At 36.1% G+C, this 27,258-nt stretch overlaps 1 protein-coding gene across 5 annotated transcripts; it reads left to right on the forward strand.

Annotated features, from left to right (window-relative positions):
- The first annotated feature begins 47 nt into the window (after nt 1-47).
- On the forward strand, nt 48-26,936 carry PHF6 (PHD finger protein 6). Of its 5 annotated transcripts, XM_074915295.1 has the most exons (12): nt 48-182; nt 5,212-5,391; nt 5,590-5,691; nt 9,240-9,373; nt 9,689-9,732; nt 12,770-12,772; nt 19,106-19,272; nt 19,451-19,594; nt 20,819-20,923; nt 21,721-21,854; nt 22,508-22,637; nt 22,930-26,936. In XM_074915295.1, exons 2-11 carry the CDS (start codon nt 5,254-5,256, stop codon nt 22,635-22,637), a joined length of 1,101 nt encoding a protein of 366 aa, XP_074771396.1. In that variant the 5' UTR covers nt 48-182; nt 5,212-5,253; the 3' UTR covers nt 22,930-26,936. The 5 variants fall into 5 exon arrangements, with proteins under 5 accessions (XP_074771396.1, XP_074771391.1, XP_074771393.1 ...); XM_074915290.1 differs by lacking the exon at nt 12,770-12,772; XM_074915292.1 differs by lacking the exon at nt 12,770-12,772 and having other exon boundaries at nt 24,249-26,936.
- Nucleotides 26,937-27,258: the final 322 nt, after the last annotated feature.

Here is a 27,258-nt window from a genome sequence, read left to right on the forward strand (position 1 = left end):
GCTCGTGCGTGCGTGCGTGCGTGCGTGCTTGCGCTCGGCGGCGGCGGCGGCGGCGCAACGTCCCCTGCCCCGAATGAAAGGGACGGTCCCGGCGAGCGAGCGGCCGTGAGCGACCGGCGGTGACGGGGGGGTGGGGGTGTGCCCGAGCTGCTCCTCTCCCCGGCGCCCCACCCGCCGCACGGGTGAGTGACTGAGTGACCGACCGAGTGCCCAACCGCCTCGTTGCCCGCCCAACCGCCTCCTTGCCGAGCGCCCGGGGCAGGCACGGCGCCCCCGGCCCGCCCGCAGCCCCCCACCCGGGGAGCCCGCCCGGCGAGCCCGCCGCCGGCTGCCGCCGGTCCTTGGGCCTCAGCGAACCGCCCGCCCCCGACAGGGGTCCCGGCACCCGGCGCTGCCTCTTCAGGGGGCGCCCCCCGGTGCCGTTACCCGCCCCCCCTTCCCCTCCCCGAGCCGACGGCAGCCGCTTGCTCCGCCCGCCTCGGCCCGCTCCCTCCTTCCCTGGAGGATCCGCCCCCCCTTGTCTCCGAGTCCCGTTTCCCCCAAAATTTGGTGAGGAACGCGGCGGGGGATCGCCCTCCCCGGCAGCCCCGCGTCCCGCCGAGCGCCCCTCGGTAGGCCCTCCGTTGGGGAGGGGTCAGGCCCCGCCGGTGCTTATGGCCGGGCCTCTGTGGGGGGAAGTGGCGGCAGCCGCTCCCCGAAGGGGTACCGTGCCGTGCCTCATCGATCCCCCCTCGGGGTGGCGAGCGGCGGAGGTGCCGTTATCGGCTCATCTCCCGCTCCCCGTGGGAGTATGTAAACTTTCCTGAAGATCGGTCTGTGCTGTCTGCCAGGTCTTCCTTACCACGGGCTCTTTTTGTGTAATTTTTAGTTACCTGCTTTATTCTTATTGTTTAGACCTCCCAGGGTTGGGCCTCCCCCCCCTTTTTGCTCCCTTTGGTTTCTTTTTTTTAAGGAAGTTGCATGGATAAGTTCCTATCCTACTTTTTATAGTGGCTGTAGGATGCTGTGTGAATGTAACTCTTGGATAAAGATTTCCATGAGACTTCAGACTTTGCGTTCTCAACTACAGACACCTACAAGAGATACCTCCCTTCTCCCCAGCTTCACCCCCCCTTCTCCAAAACAATACCCCCAAAAATGGGTGATTTAGCCTAGAAACTAGAAAGCACTTGAAAGTTTCTTGAACAGAGAATCTGGTATCTCTAGTGAGCATCTTACAGAAAATAGCTGTTGTTTTTTTCATCTTATTCTGGGAGTCCAAACCACTTTGGCATGTTTAATGAAATTTTACAAAGCTTGTATACTTGTCTTGTAGGTTTTCCTTGGGTGTCTGAAATTTTGTTCAGGGATGAATATAAATCCTAATTTTTAAAAATATGGTTTGGTAATCATACAGGCCACACAGCAAAACATTTTACATGAGAAAGTATAGCAGATAGGTCTCTGCTCTTTGTTGGGAATATAAGTGGGGCCTTAACTCCTATAAGCAGGCAGTAGCTCTTGAAACACCTTCAAGCAATAAATAGGAATTAGAATCCAGTTACTTTCCGTTCTTCGGTGCTGAACAATGTCTCGTACACTGGGAGCGTACTTCTTTGCCTGAGAGTCATTGAACTTGCACTCTTTTACGTTTGAGAATCTGTGGTCTAGAAGTCAGTGAAACAGTATGCAAGCCATAGAAATTTGTAAAACATTCTGTTTTAAAGCTAAAATAAAGGTGCTGTTATTAGGGGAAGCACCATGTTGAATACCTTAGTGGACATCAAGAAACATGAATGCAAATGAACCAAAATTTTGGAGTGAAGAATCACTGAATGAGTTTCTTCTTTTGTGATTTTAGGGTAGATGTAACTTCTCATTTTTCAGACCAAGCCTGTGGAAAACGTATCGATATGCAATAATCAGTGTTTTGTAGTAGATGTGTTCCATTTTGGTAGCGAGAGTGCATAATCTCTTAGTGATTCCATGGTACATTGCTTTCTGTGATCTAATCTGTAAGACTTTCTGACAAAGCTGACAAGCAAGATCCTGATAACAGTATATTTAAACACTATTTTATGTCTTATTAATTTATTATGTTTTTAAACATGGAAAACAGAAATATTGAATACTGGGTTTATGTTTTTTTTTTTCTTGTTCCTACAAAATGTAGCTTGATACTTGGCAAACTGGATTAGTTGCTTTTGGGTGATTTAACTCGAGAGATGAGAACAGAATTTTGAATGTTTGCATTCAGGATCCTGGGTCTGTGGTATAGCCACATAATTGGTTCATCTTTTTCAGAAAATGGGTATTTTTAAATGAACACGATAAGAAGTGCATTTTGGTACAAAGAAAAGTGATCCTAGGGTAGTGTTTTATCACACTTACGAGAAAGCAGATGCAATTTAGGGAGAGGTCTACAGATTAAATGCTTCTGAAATTTTTCTCATGTTCAGGTTTTTCCTTGCAGTCTTTAGAAATGTATAAATAGTTTTACTAGTTAGTGATACAGAAAACACAAATACGAAGAACGCAGGATTGGAAAGAAAACTTTTAGATATCCTTGTAAAATGCTTTCAGAGTAATTTAATCTGATGGTGAAAAGAATGTGAGTTTCCTTTCTGGTGTGCCCTGACATTTTTTGGTCTGTTTGCCTTTCAAATAATTTTTCAAGTGTTAAATTATTTATAATTGAATAAGTATTCCAAAACATAATCTTTGTGAATTTAATTTTTTTTGGTGTAACGTCAACATCCATGCATCATCAAGTAAATATTGGCATTATTTTTAACTATATTGTGAGCCTTAAAAAAAATCCAGTTGTGCAAAAGTACTGGAAGAAGTTAGGTTATGTCACGTTCTAGTATTGCTGTAAGGATGCGCCTTCTCTTGTCTGTTAGTGCACTGGAAAGCATAAAGCTGTGAGAAGATTCTTTATAATCTTGTTTCTTGGAAAGTTCTTATAAATTAAATATGATGGGAGGCACTTAATAAATTTTTATGTGTTCTATAAATTATTTGCATTTTCTAAAATATGAAATCGCTTGTTAAATTGAAGGATAGCTGTTTTTTATAGTAGTAATTCTTATTCCTGTAAGTCGGTAGAACCTGCACATGTGTTCAAGGAAATTCCTGATCTTCCTTTTAAGAACTACTGTCATTGCTGTCAGTATTGTAATAATATAATCTGAATATAAAATGAAACGGGTAGACCCAAATGAATGTGTGTGTATATATCAAATTATTTATACCAAAGCAGAACTTCTTGCATTTTAAATTATTTTGTTAATGTATTTCTAACCCATCACTGTGTGATTTATGTTGAGCTATTGAACATGACCTAAGCGCAAGAAATCTTCGTGATATTTTTTCCCAATTGTCTTTTGTAAGTCTTTTTCCTGCTTCCAAATATTATTTTTTTCTTTTTACATTTAAAAAAAAAAAAAAATCCCCGCATTTGGAAATGTGTGTATCTTTCCTTCAGAAACCATTCCTTCTTTCTACTCAGAAGGGATTACAGAATAGTCTTGTTTTGTTTTTTTCTTTAGAAGAATACAGTATAGTAATTCTTTTGTGTTTAACACTTAAGGACTCTCTATTGCCACTGCAAAAGGGTGTGACTAGTTTATCCAGATTGGCACATTTTTTGTGCAAATCAGCAAGATCTGAAATCTATGCATTCTTCTTATGAGTATGCGTCACCGGCTAGTAAACTGCTTTCCAGTTATAAAAGAAAGCAAATGAAGCTGTTGATAGAGCAAAGGCGATAGATACAGGACAGACACCTTTTGATGCAGGAGTTTTGTAGTAAACATTGCAGGACAAACAGTTAAAACCCAGTCTGTGAAAATCTGTTGAAACAAGAGAATCTAACGGGATTGTGTTTTAGCAGTAGTATATGCTGACAGAAACTTAATGACATTCCTTTGCTTTCGATTAGAAAAATAGTGAGTGATGTTAGTATTATAAGAGTCTTGACAGCGCTGAGAAGCAGGCAGGTTTGCCTATGCAAATTTCAAAAAACAGTCACGCATTTTCCTGCAGATCACCATTGTAGCACAGTCCAGATGTATTGCAACTCTGCTATTCTTGTGGCTGGGGTTTTTTTCAACAGAAATATCAAACTATATGGTGGCTTTTCTTATTTAGATGAGTCTGATGTAAACAAAGGCCGAGCAGTATGCTTTTATGGCAGTTGTGGCCAATTCTGACAGTAAGGCTCAAGTCTCCAAAGTGAAAAGCTGTAAGAAAGTGTATTCAAAGAGGGTGATACTGTGTTTCCTGAGAGATGTAGAAGAAAATTAACACAAACTAATTAATGCTGGGCGGAGAAGTGTGTGCGCTTGTTGGGCATTTTCACTTTTGAATTTGCAGTGTCTGTGTGAGTAGGGGGTTGGGACCTCAATGTTCTGTTTTAAAATGAGTTGCTGGTAACACCTGAAGAGTTTGTGATTCACTCTGAGTTTAATTTTAAGTTACTTTTCTGAGATGAGAATAGCAGCTCTCATTCACTTACTGAAAACTGGTATGGTACTGCTAAATTAACTGTGGGTCTTGAAAAGGTTTCCATTGCAGTGCGTTAGTCATAGATCCTTCTAAATTTTTGTTCCTAATGCTGTTTGACTAGCCACAATGTATCTCGGTAATACCTAACATGGTAAGGTTTTATCTTCTCATCTCCACCCTATCTAAGGGTAGTTACTCATCTGCCCTGCTACTTGGTGAGCTTCTACACTCAAAATCTGTCCTAGATGGTATGCTGCACTCGGGTTTTCCTTCTGTCTTTGAAGAACTTCAGTAGCATGAATTCTATTGCATGCACAGGTAGTGCATTTTCTACAAATTCCTTTGCTGTAGTAACTATGAGAATAGGATGAAAGAGTTAGAGTAACATTTTCCCCTTAATGATTGCTGTACTTGATGTATTTTCCACTTATTTCTTCTTTCAAAGTTTTTCAGAGAACTTACTTCTTCTTCCAGGTTTTAAATTAATGTTCAAACTTATTTGTCTAAAGAACTAATTCTGCTTGCAGATACAATTTCATAAAAAATGAGCAAAATATGGCCTCTGCTGGGTGTATGTTTATTTGGATATATTGAAGTAGCGTAAATAAAAGGTTAAAGAGGGACAGATCACTTTCAAGCAACCAATATTATATTTATAAAACTGTTAAGTTAAATTGCCTTTTGTTGATGTTAACATGCTGATTGCACCTTTTTTTTCTGTAGCATTGAGAGGATTGAAGTGGCATTCTAAGGTCATTTAAAATCATGACAAGCTCAGTTGGACAGAAAAAAGTCTCTTCAAGACAAAGGAAGTGTGGTTTTTGTAGATCTAATAAAGATAATGAATGTGGACAATTATTGATGTCAGAAAACCAGAAGGTGGCAGCACATCACAAATGTATGGTAAGTAACCCATAGGAAAAAGGAAGGGAATGTAGTGAGCTAGTAAAAGATTACAAACAAATGAGAAATTCAACCAGCTGTGCTATTGGCACAAATGATTAATCACTAATTTGAAATTTTTGTGGGTTTCATATATATAAATGTTCTATATCACTTATATCCTTAAAACTTAAAAAGTTTTGTTTTTATAATTTTTAGCTGTTCTCGTCTGCACTGGTATCTTCACATACTGATAATGAGAGTCTTGGTGGATTCTCTATCGAAGATATTCAGAAAGAAATAAAGAGAGGCACTAAACTGGTAAGTCTCTGGTTTTGGCTCATGGGAATTGAAGACAGTATTTTCTTACCATCTATAAAGTTTACCAGGAACTTGTTCGACGTACTATATATATGGTGGTTTTGTTTTGTTTTTCCAAATGCTGCCTTGGTATGAGCTCTAAGGTAATGAACAAGTTCTAGAAGATGTTGAAGTAAAATTGGTCTCAGATTTACAAAAGGAAAACCTCACTAGATATGGTTATACTTGTTGAAACGAAATTTAGATGTCAGTTAATCAGCCCTTGGAGAGTCTTTAGGAAAGGATAAAAAGGAGTTTGTTTATTTAAGTCAAGTTCTACTCTCACATAAACATGTTGTTTTAAGAATTGTAGTTTAATCATAGAATTACTGAAAATGAAACCCAAAATTATTATTTTTACAGTCACTTTTTTCCTCATTGGCAAATGTAGATGATTGTAGCAGATACGCATTTTTTTCCAAGCAAATTTGAAAACTTATTTACAGAATATGTCCATTTTTCTTTTTGATGGGCTGCATATAAACAATAGCATTTCCTAAATTTATGTTTCTGATCCAGGCATTTCTATTTAATATTTCCTGCTAGATTTCAGAAAGAAACTCACATTCTAGGTACCTGGCAAGGGTATTACTGTGCCTTTACTAGTATTAGGTTTTGCTGCCAAAATCTGGTTTTAACTATCGAAGGTACTGTTATTGCTTCCTTTTATATTGATTTAACAGATGATTCTGTGAATATAGATGTCTTATGATGTATGCGTGTACTATAGTGATTACAACTCCACCAAATTCATGACAGTTGAGCAGCAATGACTTTTTTAATTCTGGAGAAGCTAATTCATTATTTTTTAACCTGTTTTATTTAGAACCAGTAGTTTTTCATTTGAGGAACTTAGTGAAGCTTTTAAAAAATATTTTTTAACAAATTGTCAATTCACTCCTCACATTAACATTTTCCAGCTTAGTTATTTAAAGTACTCTTAAGTATTTACCGGTTCTTGGACTACTAAGAGTAGTCTGAAGTGTTATTGTAGAACTACAGTTATATAATAATAGACTAATATTTCATCCAGTGTTTCGTTTGAATCTTTTCCAACGCAGGGAACTTCCATCTGCTCTAATTAGCTGAAGCATAAAGAAATAACTGTTCACAAGTCATTCATGTTGCGATTAGGAATTTCCAAAGAACATGGAAGTACAGATTATAAAGAAACTTTTTGATTCTTGCTTCTCTTAAATGTTTTATGAAGGTTATTTCTTTTTATGTCATTGGTGATTTCTGCCTTTCTGCTTCTGAATCTCTTTATGTTCCTTCACTGATAAAACAGCTGGATACATTCTTGGAGCTCACTAGCTGTGTGTATCAGGCACTTTGTTCAGCTTTTTGCAGAAAACCTGGATCTGGTTAACCTAGTAGATTCATAGTCCTGAGCTGTTTACTGTTTGGAAAAAATTTACAGGATAATTTTAGATCTTAACTTAGGTGCCTTATCACCGTCTGTAGCTGTCAGAAAACTAAATCTGAATCACTCTAGAGGATTCTTTCTCCATTGACTTGTATAGGAAGCTTATAACTAAATGTTTATAGTTAGCCCGAACACCACCTCTAAAGTCTGCTTTCTGTTCTAGCCTGTTCTTTTATGTGGGAACACATTGAGCAAAAATATCTCAGCGTGGTGCACTGGGTTAAGTAATTATATTGATAGCTTGGACTAAATTTGTCTGCTGACAGATTTTACGTAGTTGCCCTCCTTCAGGAGGTGCTGCTGCTGACCAGATAGGCACTGAAGATTGAAGCCTGTTTATTACTGAAGTGATGATGACTGACATGTAGAGCCTTTTTGATGGCAATATTTCTGTCTGAGAAAAGTTTGTAGGTTCAAACCTTAATAGGCCAGTCATCAAAACTTACAAAGTCTAAATATTTGGGAGTACAAGGCACTGATACTGTTATTATTTCTGTTAGCTGTGCATGGGAGGATTTTTTAACAGAGTTAATCTGTACTTCATATATACTGATATATACACTGATATAACTTGGGAATTAATTAAACTGTTGACAGTGGACATTTGGACAACAAGACTTGTACCAATGGAATAAATATTTTATTACTGTCAGGACACACAGACCAATAAATCAGTGCTAAAATTCCTGTGGTCTGTTTTTCTCATACAGATACATCATGGTGTTCATAAAAATAAAGCTTTCTTTTAGTAATTTCTGGCTTTCAGAATACTGAAGTACTGACTAAAATTGATTGGATGGATATAACTTCAACCTAGACTTTTATAAAGAGCTTTGATCAACTGTTATTATATATTAAACCATAATGTCTAAAAAGTTTGTGTGATAAAATACCCATACAAATTAGGTAGCAACTAGGGAACAGTATTTAACTATACCATTTCAGAGCCTGCAGAGGAGTAAATGGAGATGATCCAAGGCTTTGACATTTTTACTGTTCAGTTAACTTTGTTAAAATTGAAAAACAGGATGGTGATACATAACTTTGGTGGTATATTTATTTGGCATATTTGAGACTAACATAGGAAGAACTTGACTAAGCTAGTGCTGTGGACAGAAAGTGTATTCCACAAAGATAAATGTAGGGAGCATCCTACATGCACACTTACATTTCTGGGTTTGGAATCAACTGTAACCTTTTGAGGGGATGTGTGTGTTGTGCAGGATACAAACAAAAAGCTCCGGTTGTCTTGAGAGGGTAGTTTAATGGGAAATTCTGACATTGGGGCAATATTATGTCAGTAAAAACTAACAGAGAAAAGTATTGTGATGCTATCAATTACTTCCTTTCCTAACACAGTCTAAGGAGGATAGTGAACGATTTGGAAGCATGATAGTTGGTATATCCTAAGCAATGATGAGTCTGATATGAGAAGAATTAATTATTGGGAAAGAAAAGTAAAGCAACAGGCTCCCATTTTTTCTGCAATTAAGTATAAAGAGCAAATTATAGACTAATTGGAATAAATTAATTGCATTTAACAAATATTTCACTAAATTCAGTGTTTTGAAAATTAAGGAAATAACTGTGTAGGAAAAAGAGATAAAGTTAGCCTGCTGAGGCTAAGGTAAATTTGCAGGTCATCAGTATTTCTGCCTGCAAGATTCATTGCCAAATGGGTGTCTTTTTTTCCTCTCTTACCTTCATAATGTCATTCAGAATTAAACGGGTACAATTAATGATTTTAACTTTTCTGAAATGGTTGGTGCAAACAAGACTATCCTTGGGAGTGAGGTATTTAGGTGAATAGCTGTGTCCCTTCCATCAAATACCTTCCACAAAAGTAAATTACTAATTTTCTTCTCTGCATTGTTAATCGGTGTATGATGGTTATTGTACTGTTGCATAATTGCAACAAATTTCTCCTTCATTTTAAAACAAATTATGAAAACAACCTGAGAGCAGGAAGAGTAATGCCAGGTGCGTAACTCCATTTATTTTGTCACTAGGAGTGGTAACTAACTATTATTTTTTAACTCAGAAGCCAACAGTAGCATGAATTGTGCTTTCTTTTTCTTTACAGATGTGCTCTTTATGCCATTGTCCTGGAGCAACCATTGGCTGTGATGTGAAAACATGTCACAAGACATATCACTACTACTGTGCTTTGCATGATAAAGCTCAGATAAGAGAGAAACCCTCACAAGGCATTTACATGTAACTATTGTTTATTTGCTCTGTTTATTTTTCTATCTGTATTTCATGTTATTTGTTTAAAAAAAACCCCAACAACAAAGCAAAACAAAAAAACCCCACTTTGAAATCTAAACAAAACTGTTGCAAAAAAATTCTAATGATGATTGTGGCATTCAAAATAGCGATGTGCTAGAAAAGCATATTTTCACTGCAAGCTTTGTATATCAGTGAGTCTTACAAGTGGGAGAAAAATGTACTGGCATTTAAATTTAAAAGATGAGTAAATAATCTGTGAATCGTGACTGACTTGACAGTTTTCAACTACTTTGTTTATAGGATTTTATGTCGAAAACACAAGAAAACTACGCATAACTCTGAAGGTAAAATTATTCAATATAAATTTTTCCCATTGTAGAAAGATACTTGGTTAAATTTAATTTTTCTGGAGAATATAAATGTTTTCAGTAAAAATTAGAACTACTTTTTTTAAGAAAAAATGAGTTTGGAAGCCCATCTGATTTCTGTATTTTATCTAAAAATTATGGGTTGAGGTGGAGAAGAGCCCAGAACATAAATTTAAGGATGTTAGAAACATTTGATATTCTGTCAAAACAAAGTTTGGGTAGAAGTAATGCATTCCCTTCTGGGAAGAAGCTGGCTTATATTTGTAATTAAATATTCACAATATTAACATCTAAAATATTTTGTCAGGTAACAGCTGATTTTTGCTATTGCTAATGTTCCTAAATATTCACTGGTTTTTTTGAACAATTAAACAGAGTTTAAGTCTTCAAATAAGAAGGACCCAATAATAAATGAAAAGGTTTGTGATCAGATCCCTTATAGATATATTTCTGAGTCATTTTGAGAAAAAAAAACCTGTATGGCTACATTCATAAAAGCTGTGCGTCTTTGCAGAGGAGAGTAGTGAAATGCGTGAGGGATGATATGCCACAAACGTAGATAAATCATGTAGTCTGCTAAAATTCCAAACTAGTTGTGCTATTGTGTATTTACGCAGGTATTTTTCCTTTTTTTTATCATATCTGAACTTGAGTAAGAGAACAGTTGTTAGTTTACTTTCTGCATTACTTTCAATTAACATGTCATCAGATTTAACGAATGAGGAGTACGTGACTATTTCATGAAGATCAAATTACATAAATCACTTCGGTATCTTTCTGTCAAATGTATTTTTAAGGTAATGTGCTACTTTTTACGTTACGTGTAGCAGATACATTAATGGTAAGGCTTGGATGTTACTTCAGTGTTCAGAAAGATATTGAAGGCAGTAGAAAATCACAAATGAAAACTGATTTTTTTTTTTTAGTCCATTGAAATAATTATTGTCATGTGCTTTGTATAAAACACTCTGATTTTGCTATTACTAGATTTAAACAAGAAAAGCAGTATACATGTTATATTAATTCTCCGAAGAGACAGGGTCATATTATCTTGTAGTTTGGCGCTTTGTTTCTTTGTTTTGGGGATTGTTTTGCTTGTAAACAGAAACAGAATACGAAAGACATTTGATTCCAGAGAGAGATTAATCTTTTTAACTGATATTTAAACACAATCTTTTATACTTCTTCACAAATGGCTCAGTGTTTGACATCTGTTGAAAAATATCTCCAATTCTGCATGGAGCCCAATGCCAATGGATGACTTTTTCTGCTTGGAATTCCTTGCAGGATCTGAACTTGTGCTTTTCTTAAAGAGTTTTCAGAAACCATTATCTCCAATTCTACAATGTCATTCTCTAACAGCAAAGGCTTTTAAATTTTGTATGGATATATTTGTCTGAGAAGACATAGGAAAAATTACTGGATGCATAGTGGCTTTTTTCTTAAATGCTGATGATGGCAATTTATTAAAACATTAAACTAGACTTATCCAAAGAGACTCTAAAATTGAGGATCAGAGAAGGAGGAGTAAACAACATCATTCAGAAACACCAAGGCTAAAAAACCTAACAGTATCTTACTTAGCATTTAACTTTGCATACATTTTTTTTTTGTTTAAAATATTTGGTTCCTTTAATACTTTACACTTGTAGAAATATGTGTAGCTATACTTCACTTTTTTTCCCCCTGTTTTTTGTTTAATATTTGACTGAAATTTTACCCAGTGCTCTTTCCCAAAGAGTATGTTCTAATTTTAGTCCATACAGTTCAGGGAACTATACCCCTAGAATATTATTACTTACAGTTATGGATCTGATAGTGCCAGAAGCTGGGACTCTTTTGTGATAGACCTTTAAATCAAAGAAAGTAAAAATACATATTGTATCTGACATGGAAATTATTTATAGCATTGTGTAGCGATCGTCTTTTGCTACGTTGGAAACTATCTTTAGAAGACAGAAACATAGAGGTCGGTTTTCAGAGTTTAAGAAGGGACTTTGGAGGGTTTGTTCCTTAATATTTAAATGCTGAAGTTTGCTCAGTGAAATGGTAACTGGAGTATGTTGGATGGTGAGATTAAGCTTTATATACATATTTTGTTAATTTATTTCTTGAGGAAAATGTGAATACCAAATAGGAATTGAAATGTGAAAGAATGGTGGTGTATGAAACCAGAAAAGACTTGCAGAGAAGAACAGACTAGATGCTAACATAAGGGCTTTTTTTCCCTCTTGTTTTTGTTTCATTTTCGTGAATCCTTACTCTCAGCAGCGTTTTCATAACAGAATAGTTAAAGCTATGGTTATGTCACTCAGTGTAGGTGCACAGAGGCACTGGAATTATCAGTTCTTTTTAATGGAAATGTATTGCTCCTGCTCTGGGATGCTTTTTTTTTTTTTTTCAGTGTAGAACATCATGCTTTTCCTTTGTTCTCTGTATCTAGGTTTAATTGTTGCAATCCAAATATTTTTATTATGTTACTTCTATTAGAGGATGTTTGAAGAGTTTTTGAGTGTTTGGTTTCATGCAGACCAGAACAGTTTCTTTTCTGTAGGCAGTATTGCTGCATAATAGTGAGATTTTTCCTTCCCTTTCCTAGAAAATAGACGCTTTGCGGGGCATACTTGTTCAAGTCTGAGATCCGGCTAATGTAACTTTAGCTAAAAGTTCTAGTTTAAAAGAGTATCTGTTAACCATTTAATAACAGTTAAAGAAAATGTGGTTGAAGGACTTAAGTTGGAATTAAAGTTACACAGTTAAAACCTAATAAAAAGGACCTCTTGGACGTTATTTATTGCTGTCATGAAGTTCAAGTGGCATGAGAATTCATCAGAATATCTGTACTCAAATTCATCAGAATATCTGTACTCATCAGGACAAAATTAATGAGTGATGGGAGTTCATTTTCCTTTAATTGACAGGAGTTGCTGAATTACCTTGTGTTTTCTTTGAATATAAAAATATGAAACATGGCAGCAACGTATTGTGCTCTTAAATTCAGTATCTGCTTCAGCAGGTTGTTGGGTTTGTCTAATTTATCTGTATGACCTAGCCTTCAGGTGGTACAGAATAGAAAAATAGTATTTCTCCTATATTTCCTTTGTGTATGTATATTTTGGAGCAATTCTTCTGTGCTGTGTTCCCACTAACTGGAAGAAGGATGGTGAAAGTGAGGTACTCTCACACTTTGTATGGGGCCGTGGCTGTGAGGTCAGCAGATTTGAAGACACCTGCTCAGAGGAGCAGACAAAGTCACTCAAAGCTTCATGTCCAGATTTTTGTCTTGCTGGTTACAAGTCTCAACAAAATTATCTGACCTGAACTTCAAGTAATACCTTATTTGTAATTTAGGCAAGCTGTCTTAAGTTTTCAGTATCTGACAGGTTACAGGAATTGGTGGTGCCAGTGCTTTCAAGCTATCACAGCCCTATTAGTTGAGTTACTGTTCAGTTTGATACAATTGCATCTATTCTGTTTGAAGAATAGGGTATTGTTGAACTAAGGTTTTGGAACCGTTTGTTGGAATTTATTCCAACGTACTGGAAATAATTGTTAAAAAACATATAATCTGGTATCTTTCAGTTCCCTGCAGGTGGGGCTGCCCTGGCCCCTGTGTTCTGTGTTGAATTTAAAGCAAATTCAGCTGATCAGGAATAGTTTAATACAAACTAAGATAAGAATGTAATTTTATTCTTCTGTTATGTAGTAGTAAAATAAAGAATAATGAAGACAGCCATGTGACTATCTAAAACAGATGCTTGGGAACTGGGGGGTCAGAAAATAAAGTGTCCGTAATTCCTATTGTACAAAGCCTCAGGGAATTACGTTTCCACAATGGAAATAAGGACATTCCCTGTCTCAGCATCCTTTTCATGTTATTCTAAAGATCAAACATTAAATCTATGCTTTTCATTCTGCTCAGTAAGTTGAGTCAGTTTCTCTGTGAGACCTATTTAGAGATGCTGCTGCAATCTGTATCAAACCGAGTACTTTTTCAAAGCGCTGCGTAAGCCAGAGGCTGGCAGGAAAAACATCTGAAACTTTTTGGTGTTATAGTTAGGTAACATCCTGATTCATCTTTGGATCCTTTAATCAGTGTTTGTTCATAGTTACATTTTCTGTAACACTGTCCACAGCATAAGCTTGCCTAACATCCTGTGCATTAATGCAGTCACATATAGACGTTTCCGTAATGTTGCAGTTCGGTGTCGTTTCAGTTCTGCTGGTGGATGGTAACAAATTCTTCCTAGGCTCTGCTAATTCAGCCTTCTTGTTGTCTGTCTTACAGAGAATGCTGTTCTGAATGTGACATCAACCTTGTATGTAGTGTTACCACAAAAACAGTTGGTCCAGGCAGTAAGTTAGCAACCTCCTATGCAGTTCGTTATAGACTAATGAGGTATTTCGCAGAAGCATCACAGTAGTTTTTCTTACGGAAAAGGAAAAAAATGTAAAAGTAATGTGGTGAATGATTTGTCCTATCTGAGGAGCTCTCCTGTGGTGTTTACATTATAATTCTCCTTCCTGTCTAGGCAAGACATTATACAAATAGAAACTTGGTCAGCTAACTCATGCTTAACAGGTTTATCATACCAGTTGTCAAGTTTTCTGATTATGCAGATAAGCTAATGTATTGTTTGTCTTCAGCCTTTGCCAATGATTATTTGCTTGAAAAAGCATTTAGACTGTACGCGTATAAAGGACTATTATTAATTTTCTATGTTATATGTACTTAAATTAAGAAATAATGTCAAGTACTTTGTAACATAGATACTATTCAGTCAAAAATAGCGTTTAGACAAGAGTCATCAATTCCGTGAGGCACTTTTGGAAAACATTAGTGGTGGGACCTAAAGGTTAATTTAACTTTTTTCCTTTCCACTCTTACTTTCTCCAGCTTAGATAAGTTTCATGTAACTCAAGTTTTTTTCCATTAAAAAACCACCAAACAACTAAAAATTCTATTCAGCATTTTGATAGTTAATTTCACATCATTTGCTGGTGAAAGCTACTATTATTTCATTACCAGTTTACCTGATTCTGTATTTGCTTGCAAGAGTTTTAATGCAAATCTCTGGATTTTATTAATGCTTATAGATTTTTATTATTGACTACTGGGACAGAAAGGTTTTCTGGGGTTTTTGACCTTTCAGTTTAAAATAGTTATGTTGCCACATACAGTTCATTGGGTTTCAGCTGTATTTTAAGGACATCTTTAACATACTAAAATACTTTTTTCTTTCTCTGCTATATTACGTTTATCTTCTAAAAATCTAGTAAGGTTGATTTTGTTCTTTGTAATTTTTAGAGTTTCTCTTTTATCCCAAACGCACTGTAAAAATTTAAATACATATGTGTGATTTCAAATTTACATAACAGCATGTCTAAGCCACTTCCACATTTTGGCTACTTTTTATGTACAGTCCTTTGTGCAAATATATTTTGCCAGTCAGTTTTGTTTATTATCTTCCTCATGCAGACTTATCTCCCTTTGCTTCTGGCGCACTTAGTCTGTTGTTTAAGGTAATGTAGGAGGTGGATACAGAGAGTGGTGTTAGCCTTTACTGTGCACATCCTCTTTTTATTTGTTCTTTCACCACCTTTAAATCACTTAATTCTTTTATTACTTTGCTTTAACCTAGCTTTTGGAAAAGGGTGGTTCCATGTATATTTCAAGCTGATGCAATATAGAATAGATCAGTGATATCTCAACCTCTTCTCTGCCAAGCTTTATTTTAAACAGCAAAACATCTTGATCCTTTTTCCTTCTAGTCATGATCAAAGGAGAATTTTTAGATTTCTGTCTGAGGCTGAGTCTCCCTGTTAACAGTTTATGTAATACAGCATTTTGCTCGTCTTCTTTTTGTGGTACTTTGTACTGCTCATGGATTTCTAAAATGCAAATTTGGGTCTTGTTGCTGCTCATCTTTTCGCTCATCTGAATTTACAATATCGTGTTCTTAGGTGCTTTTTAAAATGTAGAATGTTTCCTCTTGATTTCTACCCCCACCCCTCCTTCTCAGACCATATTGCGTATTAAGCTTGTTTTTTCAGATATAGCATTTAGGGACTTATGGAGAAAGCTCATAAGAGACCTCCTTTGAAGGCTTTAGATAAAGTTATGCTGAGAATATTGTGATGATTTTAAAAATCGATGCAGTAATGGGATATGGGATGGGGGGCAGTTGAAGAATATCTAGGGAATCTCAGGGGATTCAGAGTATGGGTGATATCCATGATAAAACGTCATCTGGTCAGGGAGGAGTTGAACAACTTTTTGTGTTTTCCTTAGTTCAAGCTGACATGAGAAGTTGGAAACACCCAACCATCAGATGCCAGGGAAACAGGGTAAGCTGGCAGTGGGCTTGAGGGGAGGGATAGGGCACAAACCAAATTGTATATTATACAGTAAAGACCATCCAAGGCAGGTGTATTTTAAAGCTGGTTACAATCTCTTTCTTCCTGTACTGTTACACTAGTTCATAGTGCTGTTAAAACGGAGAGAAACGTCAATGTTTTGAGGTATCAATCTCGCAGGTAGATGTGGTAGAGCAGATCCTCACATCTTGGTGGTGTTAATCTGCAGGTCCATGTCACTTGTAGTAGGAAACCTAAATCTGCCAGGAATTTTATTTTAACGAAGTGGTCATGTAGCATCTAGATTTCAATGAACGCTGAACTTTTTTGGAAGTACTAGTTTTGAGCACAGAAAGGGGGTTCTCCTTTGAGGAAAGCTGTGCAATCTTGATGTTTTTTTATCTTACACTGAAACCATCTTTACAAAATACAGCATTTTTACTTTTCAAATCTTAAATATTCTAATAATCGTAGACTAAAAAATAGCACTTAGGAACTTATTCTCTAAGGAGGCTGTGACATTTCTTATAAAGAGTTGGTTTTCATAATGTGTGCTTGGTTTTTAGCAATTATGATTCACTTCCAGTTTTGAAAGTGACTAGAGAGTTCAGGATATGCTTTAATGTTATTTAGAAAATAAGGGTGGACTAAGAGGTGGAACGCATTATGGTTGACAGAATTGATAAGGACCTTTGGAAAAAATAAGGAAGGTTGGTGAATGGACTACATTTTGCTTCATCAAATACAGTAGGGAAATCCATGGAATGTATTTGGGAAGGAATATTTTTTAACTTCTTACTGATCTTATTTAAAGATTCATGAATTAAATACATTTTTGGTTAGACTTTTTTTTTTCTGGCGTAACCATCTGTGATTTCTGTAAATGCAAAAGTAGAGACAAAGATTCACAAATTTCTTTTAATACATTGGTGGAGAGCTCATGTGATGAGGGACAAGATAAAATAATTCTTTGAAAGAGGCTTTCGGGTTGCAATAAAATTTGCTATATGCAGTCTGAGAGGTATATCTAAATTGCATAATCTTGCTTGGGGCATTTAGCAAGTAATGATAAATGAAAAATAATATTAGATAGTAAATTCTGAGAAGAAATGGAAAATGTATTGTTTCATTAGATAATCCATGTCATTGTGTATTTTGTTCTATTTTTTCAGAGTAACATGAATGGTGCTTTTGTCATCTAATTAGAAAAGAATTATATATATATATATGAAAGCATAGGAATGTTGTGGTACATACACTAATGTATCTTAGTAGCAGCTTGGGAATATCTGTATATAGTTGAATAATTTCTCAATTTAAGCCAAAACAATTTGCAGATTTGTATTAGTTTATTCTCAAACTTTTGCCTTTTTCTAATAAAAAGCTTCGGGGGAATTATGTTTCAGTATAACCTATTGTGATGCATTTGGATTTGTTTTCCATCCTTCATTAATAAATGTGTAAGAAGGCGTAGCTTTCTCCGGGATTAGTGACAGATATGATAGACTAAGCTTAGTAGGATACACTTGCATGCAAGGCCACAGACCAGTAGTTCACTTATCTTCTGCTCCAAATTGATGGCTGTGCAATATGCTCAGGTCTTTGACTTCAAACTTTTGTGCAGTTGAGTCACTGTTAGTCATGAGATAGAAATGTTACTTGATTTTTACATGATAATAGAGAAGACAGACAAGCTCTAGTGAAGCAGTGTTTAGTCTCAAAATAAAATGTCCTCTCTGGATACCGAGACCACAATATAATGGTGATAAGTGCCATAGCAATGCTTTAAAAATAATAATACCACAACAGTTAACTGGCCCATTAATGTACAAAGTAGATGTCCCAAAACATCTGGTTAGAATTTCCCTCCATTTGGGGGCTCATACTGATGTCTGTGGTTTGGATTTTGAGGAGCAAGTTCTTTAGTGGGGCGTGTGCATGTTTCTTTAAACAAGTCTACTGAAATATCTTTGCAGTTTGAGCAGAGGTGGGTGTTACATGTTAAAAGAAAAAAGAAAAACGCTCCCGCGAGCAGCTTATGATCAGGGAAGTTGTTAGCGACTGAATAAAACTGGTTATTCAATAACAGATATAACTTAACTAGATCATATTGGAAGCAGTCTTAAGTTTGCAGAATTGATCTGTATTGACTGTAGAGCTTTGAGTAATCAAAGGGACAGTCTGCTAGAATACTGGACTGCAGTTCTATGTAGCATTCAGCAGTTGAGCTGACATTTTTCAAAGGAACCTGTCAGACCTCTTTGGTATGTCTGTATTAAAATATATGTTCTTATATTCTTAATGGTCTATAAATACTTATGTGGGATATTGTCAGTGTGGATGATTTTCTGTAAACTGGCATCTGCTTTTGGCTGGAGATGTAAAAATACACTAACTAAAGTGAAATTCTAGATTTATTTCATGAAGGCAAAACACATTTCAGTTTTAAAACTTGATGGTAATGTTATAGCCAAAATGGGTGAATTTAAGTCAAAAGCCATCAATTAACAGAGCAAGGAGAGGGGTGTTATTTGGATACACTGGCATAATATCAAGGGCAATTTACATTGGAGTTATGCATCTTAAAAATATAAATTAAAAGCTTATTTCATGGTTGAAAATATTTTCTGGTTTCAGTGCGGTTTAAATGAGTCTTATTTTCAGTGGAGGTGAATATGTATCTGAGGACACATTTTGGGCCTGAAAGTAGAAATTGTAAGAAATGCTAAACCTTCTTCATATATTATGTTATAAAGATGCAAAGCTGTGTGATATGTGCAAAGAAGTAAATAATGTTTCCAGGATCTGCAGTTGCATGTTTGTAATAAATGGGGAAAAGTTGCTATTTTTATTTCTGACCAAAATACAGAAAATACAGGTTATGTTATTTCTTGTCTGGTTTGTTTTTTTGGGGGTGGTGGGGTGGTTTTTTTTTTTCATTTGTGTAAGATTTTTGAGAATGTTATTTGATGATGTTTTCTAACTTCTAAAGCAGATTTAGAAGAAAGTATCAATGAACACGAGTTGGAGCCTTCACCTCCCAAAGGAAAAAGGAGGGGTCGTAAGGGAAAGCCAAGAAAAACAAATTTAAAAGGGCAATCAGAAGACACTAGATCTACGTCCTCACATGGCACAGATGAAATAGAAAGCAGTTCCTATGTAAGCAGTAAATATGCTAAACTTCTTAGAAGACAGAATTGCATATTTCTTCTCTGCAATTATAATTTTTATTAAAATTTGTATTTGTCTGAGCCTCCAGCTGGTGGCCACAGGCTTTTAAAATTACAACCTTATTTGTAACCCAGCAGTATATTTTAGTAAAATGTTTTTCTTTCAGAGAGACAGGTCTCCCCACAGAAGCAGCCCCAGTGATACAAAACCTAAATGTGGATTCTGTCATGCAGGTGAAGAAGAAAATGAAGCTAGAGGAAAGCTTCATATATTTAATGCCAAAAAGGCTGCAGCACACTATAAGTGCATGGTGAGTAACAGTATTAACTGTTGTTAACCTGTTTATTATGTGAATTTTATCTGAATTGCTCTTTTAGATTTTAATACAGTACCCTCACATGTAATTATGCATGAGTATTGTCTGTGTGCTGATGATCTATTTAAGCGCTGAAGTGTTGCAAAGTGAGCAATTCATTTATTTTCACTGCGGGCAATATGGATAAAAGTTGGCTACGTGCTAAGAGATGGAATTAGCTCAGGGAGACTTTTTAGCTTATTAAAAATGCTCCCTTAGCATCTAAACACATACACAATATTTAAAAAGGAAAACAGAAAACAGTTTTAACTAAAAGAATCCACTCCAAAAATATAATACCTTTACTTCACAGGCATTCAGACAAAATCCGGGAAGAATCCATAAACTTCATTATTTTTCTGACCAGTGGATTCAGGCTGTGTGGCTCCAGTAGAGTGGGACATGGAAGTTCTAGAAAACCCTTGCCTTCAGATGATCACATTTGTAGAACTGTCAGCCTGAAAAGAATCTGCTAATTTCAATGAATGTGAACAGATAGTGCTATTTTTCATATAACTCATTCTATGAATGAGTTAGGGCTTTGAGTAACAAACTTCAGTGGTTCCTGTTGTACCTCAAAATGGATAAATAGTCCAGGCAGTCTGTGGAGTATTAATCATCTCCGTATACCTCGCCTCACTCAGCAGAGCTGGCGTGTGCCAGCAGCCTTGAGTCTTGGAGTATTCTTTGCTGCTTTGTGTATCTGAGCTTCAGTTTTAAGACAGTTTAAACTAAGTATACCAGGACAGTGATAGTAGGGGCCGTACTTACATGCACCATGGTCATCCCTCAGGGCTTTTCAGGTATGTTGCCATGAAGCTGAGTTTTATATATGTCATAGGGAAGGAAATCAAGTATTCCTAAAAAGTTCAGTGATATAATTGATAATATTGCCCATTTATTACATCGTGTTTTCATCATGTCATTAGTTCTTGTCTACCCCTTTGTCTTTTAAAATACATTTCTCCAAGGCAACAAATGTAATTAAAGGAGTTGGGTGGGTATCAGAAGGAATACTCATCATACTAATTACTCAGCATGGATTTTTTTCCTAGCTTGTTGCTGAAGCACATGCTGTCTGAGATCACAGAAGGGGATGTTCACTACTCAGTTATTCTTGCACATGAAAACATTTCTAATCATGTTGGTGACCCGAAATTATTTTGACTTTTTTCACAGTTGTTCTCTTCTGGCACTGTCCAGCTAACAACAACTTCAAGGGCAGAGTTTGGTGATTTTGATATCAAAACTGTACTTCAAGAAATCAAGAGAGGAAAAAGAATGGTATGTATCTGCAGAATGTGATGAACACGTTACTGATTCTACTAAGGTGTATATAGCTCTACCTCCTTCCTTTTGTGAAACAATCTTTTCCATCTGTTTCTAAACACAAAATTTAAATGTATTGTTACTTCTGGGGCAGGTAGCCAGATAGGAATCACCTTAAAAATTAGTGGTGTTTGGCATGTGGTATTTTGGGTTCTTTATGACAGCATATATAGTAAATTATAATAAGCTTCCCTGTAACTATAAGAGAGTAGCAGTTCTGGATCCTGTGTTACTAAAAGCACACTGTGTAAAAGTACAAATCAGTTTAGAGAATACATTCTTGCAGTGATGTGTTTGCAACTGTTTCAATGTTTTAATATGAAAATGCCTCTGAGATGGGGAGATTCAGGATTTTTTTTAATCCTAATTTAGGGAAGAAATTGGGGGGGGAGAAAACAACTCCTAACGATATTGTTCCTTGGAAAAAAAAAAAGATACAAGATTCTTCATATATTAACATACTGACTTCAGTGGCAATAAATGATCTTGAAGATACAATAATACATGCAATCACATAGCAGTTTTCAATACAATGGACAGGTAAATGCTGATGTTAATATTTTAATAGGTTAGTATCATATAGTTTCTGTTTTACAATATCTTTGATTGACTTTTCATTGGAAGGATGCTCTGCCAAAGAAGTTATTCTATTCCAGAACAGTAGCCATAAATATGAGGAGCACTAAACTGAATACTAAGAGGCAAGAGACGGAAAGGTTGAACAGTGCCATTCTCTTCTTTCCCCTGCACAGAAATGCACACTTTGCAGCCAGCCTGGTGCTACTATTGGGTGTGAAATTAAAGCCTGCATAAAAACATACCATTACCACTGTGGAGTAGAAGACAAAGCTAAATACATTGAGAATATGTCACGAGGAATTTATAAGTAAGGACCAATGTAATTCTTGAATTTATAATAAAAGTGAATGCTGTAATGAAAGTGAAGCTATTTCATGGCACTTTTTCTGCCAACAGTCAATTATGTTATTAAAATAGATAATATTATTTCATTTTAAATGGTATTTTTAAGTAATTGTTGACTTTGCAAAGTATTTTAGTTACTCTACTAACTTAAAATTTCTGACTATGAGAAATGAGAAGATTAACTTAATCTGTAATTTATATTGATTAAATCAATTCGTTTATATTGAGGAAGCCCTGAATAATTTCTGTCATGATTCCTCAATATTGATGTGTTTTGTAGCTTATTTTTGGTTTTTTGGACCCCGTAACTTTCCATGCTTGCTGACTGCTGGCGTTAGTGGCTTGGCTGCGGTTGAGTTGCCAGTGTGGTTGTGCCCACAAGAGGGCATTCTCCGAGCACTGTAGGAACAGTTCTTCAAAACTAGAATTGATCCTAGTTTTGTTGGCTTGACTTCAACCCCGTTTTCTTTCTCAGTTTAAGTGATGCTTGACTGAAAACCATGAATGAGTTAAAAGAGTTAGCAATTGACTTGTAGCACATCTCAAAACTAATTGAAAGTCTGGTTTTATAGATATTTTCAGTAAAAGTCCTCACTGTTTCTTTTATTGTGCTAGACTCTATTGTAAAAACCATAGTGGAAACGATGAAAGAGATGAAGAGGATGAAGAAAGAGAAAGCAAAAGCCGTGGCAAATCAGGCACTGACCATAATGACATTCCTCAGCAGCAGCTCAATGGAAACTAGGTATGGAAGTTACTCCTGACAGATCTGTTACTGAGACTGAACCGCAATATACATTTAATGTAGTTTATTGCAGTGAAATATTTAAATCTAGTGTATGCAGATAAGTACTTTTTATTGGCATACTGTAGAAATATGGGGAGGATTTGTTGTTTTTAAAATCCTGCTGACTTTATAGCAGTATAAGACGGGAGGCCCTCATTTCTATCGCTAAATATAGATGTAATGTCAGAGCTGCTAAATGCTTTTCTGTATGATTTTAAATTTACTATTGTTTTCATCATTTTTTAAACAGGTTCAAGGGACAGAGTTATAGAACTGGGAATGGCTAAGACATCATAACTACTAATTCTTTTAAATTGTTTTCTAAAATCAGAAAAGGGTCAGTAACTTTTTACTACCCAACTCTGTTAGAAATTTCATTGAACTGCCTGAAACGTTCATGTGTGTGAGCCTTCAGTAAGTGGCAGAGTTTTACATGTCAATATTATGTAGTTTGTAGTCTGCAGTGTCTGGAAAAAATGAAACACTATATAAATGATATGTAATATGTACAGTGTCAAAAGTTAAGGCAGACATTGAAATGAAGTAAGATCTATATTTCTGGACTGAATAAAAAACTTAAGATTTGGAATGTGTAAGTTGTTTAGTGGATTCATGCAACGAGGGAAGGTCTTAGCTAGTTTAATTAACAACATGGACAAGTTCGTGGTGGCAACAAGCTGGTACTTTGTGAATTTTGCATTTTCTTCATACACAAGTTACGGAGGCTATACATGGGAAAGCTGCTCTCTGTTTTTGCTTGCAAAGCACACAATAGCAAAGGACTCAGTGTACACCGAAGCACGCTTGAACATTTCAGGTTGTTCCCGTTGTGATTGCTCATTCCGCCCAGCATTGTTTGCGGGAGATTTACTTGAGCAGCTGTTGGTTCGGAGCTGTGAGCTTTAACGCTCATGCCAAAGGGCTGTAGTTCATTCTTTCCCCAAGGACCCACCTCTTTCTGTGTCCCTGATTTACAAAGAACACTTCACTAAGTGTGATTAAAACCTTACTGTACAAATGTTTGGACTCTGCAGCCCAATCCCTTTTACTTCAGAGAGTTACAACTCTTAACTCACTATGGAATTTAGCCACCATATCTGACGTCCATACCTCAAGTGTTCTGTGTTGTGTGGAACACTTCATGTTTTGTCCAGAATATGCATAAATGTCCCATATTCTGTAAGAGTGAGGAAACAACTTTTTTTTTTTCTAGATTGGTATTTATTTTTTAACCTTATGACCACTATATGAGAAACTTTGCTTATCATCCTTATTGTTTTAGTGATTTTTTTTTTTTTTTTCTCTTTCTGTCAAGTCAACAATCACATCATGGATTTCTACTTGCTAGCGTTTGATGTTCCGTTAGGGAATAATCAGATCTAGGCTATACCAAACCTAACAGATCAGTCCTCTGACTGCTTTCAAAACACCTTGTCATTTCTAATGGCTACTAGCTTCTTCAATTGGTCTGTTAAAGCACATTCTCAGACTGACTTAAATAAAACCAAAAAGCTGAATCTAGTCCACATGTTTGTCTGTTGCTATTGCATCACCTTATTGTTTGTTTAGGGTTTTGACTTGTTTCACTCTGAACTCCCAACAAAACCTCTGGATTTGAAGGAAGGAAACAAGCAAAATACACTGATTTGACTATAAACTGCTACAGTTCTTCTGTGATTGGTATTGCAAAAACAGTTCGTTTGTAACATGAGTTTCTGTAGCATTTTTTACTTGTATTTTTAAAAGATTTAACGTGTGTCATTTGTCTTCTTATGCATTCCCTTAATGTCTTGAGGGACTCAATTACTGTATATTGGAGTTTCTAACATTTTACCTGTTAGAATTCAATCAATTCTGTTTGCTTTCCTGGAGAATAATGCCGTTTTGGAAAGAAATATTGCTGTGTACAGAAAATATTCAGTTACTGCTCTAAACATGATGCCATTGATCATTTTTATTTTGTATTTGTAACTTTCAAAATTAAAAGCGTGACTTGAATTGCAATGACAGATCGATTATTTAAATTGTCTATCAAGGTGTTTTGTTTCTCCCAGAATATGAACATTTTTTCAGCCACTCAGAACAGTTTTAGAATGCAAAATAATATCCTTCAATGTTTAAATTACTTCTAGATTTGTGCCTCAGACATGGCCCTCCCATGGAAAAAAGGCACTTTGTTTGCAGCTACTGTATTTTGACTAAGGTTGCATGGGGTAGATCTGCCAGCATACTGATTGTATTTGAGACTGAGCTCTAATTCATAGTGTGTCAGTTGCTTAGTATAATATTCAGTCCAATAATTCATCTGTTATGAAATAAATTACCCCATTTCATGCCTCAAAGAACCAGAACAGCACTTTACCTTTGGGTAGCAGAAAAGCAAGTGGCTGGTTTACCTGTTACCTCTTTGTGCTGAGATGGCCTGACTAAATTGTCATTAATTCAGAAATCATGGAAACAAAGTCAAAAGCAAAAATCTTTTCTTATGAGCCTCAGATTTGTCATAACTGACTTCAACTCATGTATGCTGGGTAAAAGTGCCTTACAATGTAAAAATTGTATTTATATGTTCCCAAGTAGCATCACCTGCTGGGGAGTAATTCTGTTGTGGTGTTAATATTTAGAAGAAATGTACCTCAGCAGTGTATTTACTGTACATCTCTTACGTCCTTAATTGTAGTTTTAAAAAGCATGACAATGTATGATAGTATACAACATTTACATCATTTTTTAAAGACAATACTGCCATTACTGTCTTTTTATGTGTATTTTAGCTTGAAATTTCAGACAGTCTGTCTGAATTTTTTTTTTTTGGTAAAGCAATGTAATCTTTGCAAGCATATATTGAAGATTATTCTGGAGCATCTACTGCCTTCCCAGAAATGTTAGAAGTAATGAAAGTGCTCTATAGGTGAAATAGGTATGTTTAAATTAGCTAGTTAAATTAATGCAGTCTATTTGTTACTGAGATTTTTTTTTTTAATAGACACCTTCTGCTTTCATCTCACAATCAGAGAACTCATGAATTTAACAAAACGTCTTATGAAACTGGTTCACTTTTATTTAATTTTTTTTTTGGCCTTTGGGCATTTCTTTTGCTCACAAGAGTAGTTTGTGCTGTTTAAGATGCCTAGAACCCTCCGAGAAGGGAGGCTTCTCCCCACCTCACTGTATTTCTGTATTAACAGATCTCCCCAACTCACTGTATCTCTGTATTAACAGATCTGCGATTGTGCTATACCAAGAAAGGACTGTACCAAGGAAGGACAGGCATCAGAAGGATATTGTTCAAATAACTTGAGGATACAGCTGGTGTAATGCCAGAGTCTCAAGGCGTGATCAAACACTATAGCAGTAAGCTGTGCTATCACTCCATTTCAGGGAAGGGTGAAAGGCCGGTGCGATATCGGCGTCAGTGCAGCTAGCCAGGATGAAACAGATTAGGTGATCAAAAGATCTACTCGTTCAGCAGGTGTTGTTCCACAGGAGGTTCTGTGATAAGGCTCTAGCAGGGATTACATCTACACTCCACAAAGTCTGATCTTTAGGTACAAAGAGCTGTGCTGATCTAGATTGGTATGATTATGCCGAATCTGCCCCTAAAATGTAATATAAAGGAAGAGAGCTTGCTTCTTACTGCTGCCTATATGAAAAATAATTTCATGTAAACCAGAGTGAAAGATGGAGAAGTGATAATCTATTTGAAATATCAGACTTACCTGGCAGGTGATAATCAGTGCATTCCAAAAATATTAATATGCTGTATCAGATTGACAAGAAAATGAGTCCTCATTAGATGAAATTAATCTTAAGAGAACTGAAAGTACATTACAGCAAATAGTAACTCTTCTTCCATGTCACCAGAAACAGATTCCACTGTATTAGTGATGGAGGTTAAAAAACAGAACACAGCTCTTGATTTATATACTTGTTGAAGCAGTTTCTCTATATGCATATGTATGCACATTCATTAGTCAGCAGTGACATCTCAACCCTTAAAGAATCCTGGAGAACTGTTGCTTGTCAAAAAGCACTCAGGTTAGGCTAACATTTGCAACTTTTGCTCTAGCATACATTGACATTAGGTGTAAAGACAAGGAATGTATGAAAGAGGGTAAATGCATTCCTATCTACAATGTTATGTATATTTTGTTCCTGTTATATTGGCTTTACTTCCAAAGTTGTAGTTTGCAGTATTAGTTTCTTTTTATTGGTATCCTTGCATATATATATTCAATAAATGAGTTATGAATTTCATATTTGTATATCTGTCCTTTTTCTGAAAGCATAACTTTTAAAACTGTTGTTTTAATGCATAAATGCAGTATTTCCTATTGAGGTTACAGGCCCATGAAAATATTACCAGGAGAGAGGTGAGAATGCATACCCAGAGTATGCCACTTCCTCAGAGGTGACTCTGCATATTTGTGTATTCTTCTTAACTTTGTGCAATAGGTAAGCCGCTTTGCATTTACTGCTAGTTAATAATGTGAAGTGACTGACTCACTGAAGGTTCCCATTCTCACCTTTCAAGAACTTTTTCTTTTTTTTTTTTTTCCTTTTTCAAGAGTGAATTAAT

Source organism: Athene noctua, chromosome 11 (assembly GCF_965140245.1).
Source record: "Athene noctua chromosome 11, bAthNoc1.hap1.1, whole genome shotgun sequence".
Taxonomy (NCBI): Eukaryota; Metazoa; Chordata; class Aves; order Strigiformes; family Strigidae; genus Athene; species Athene noctua.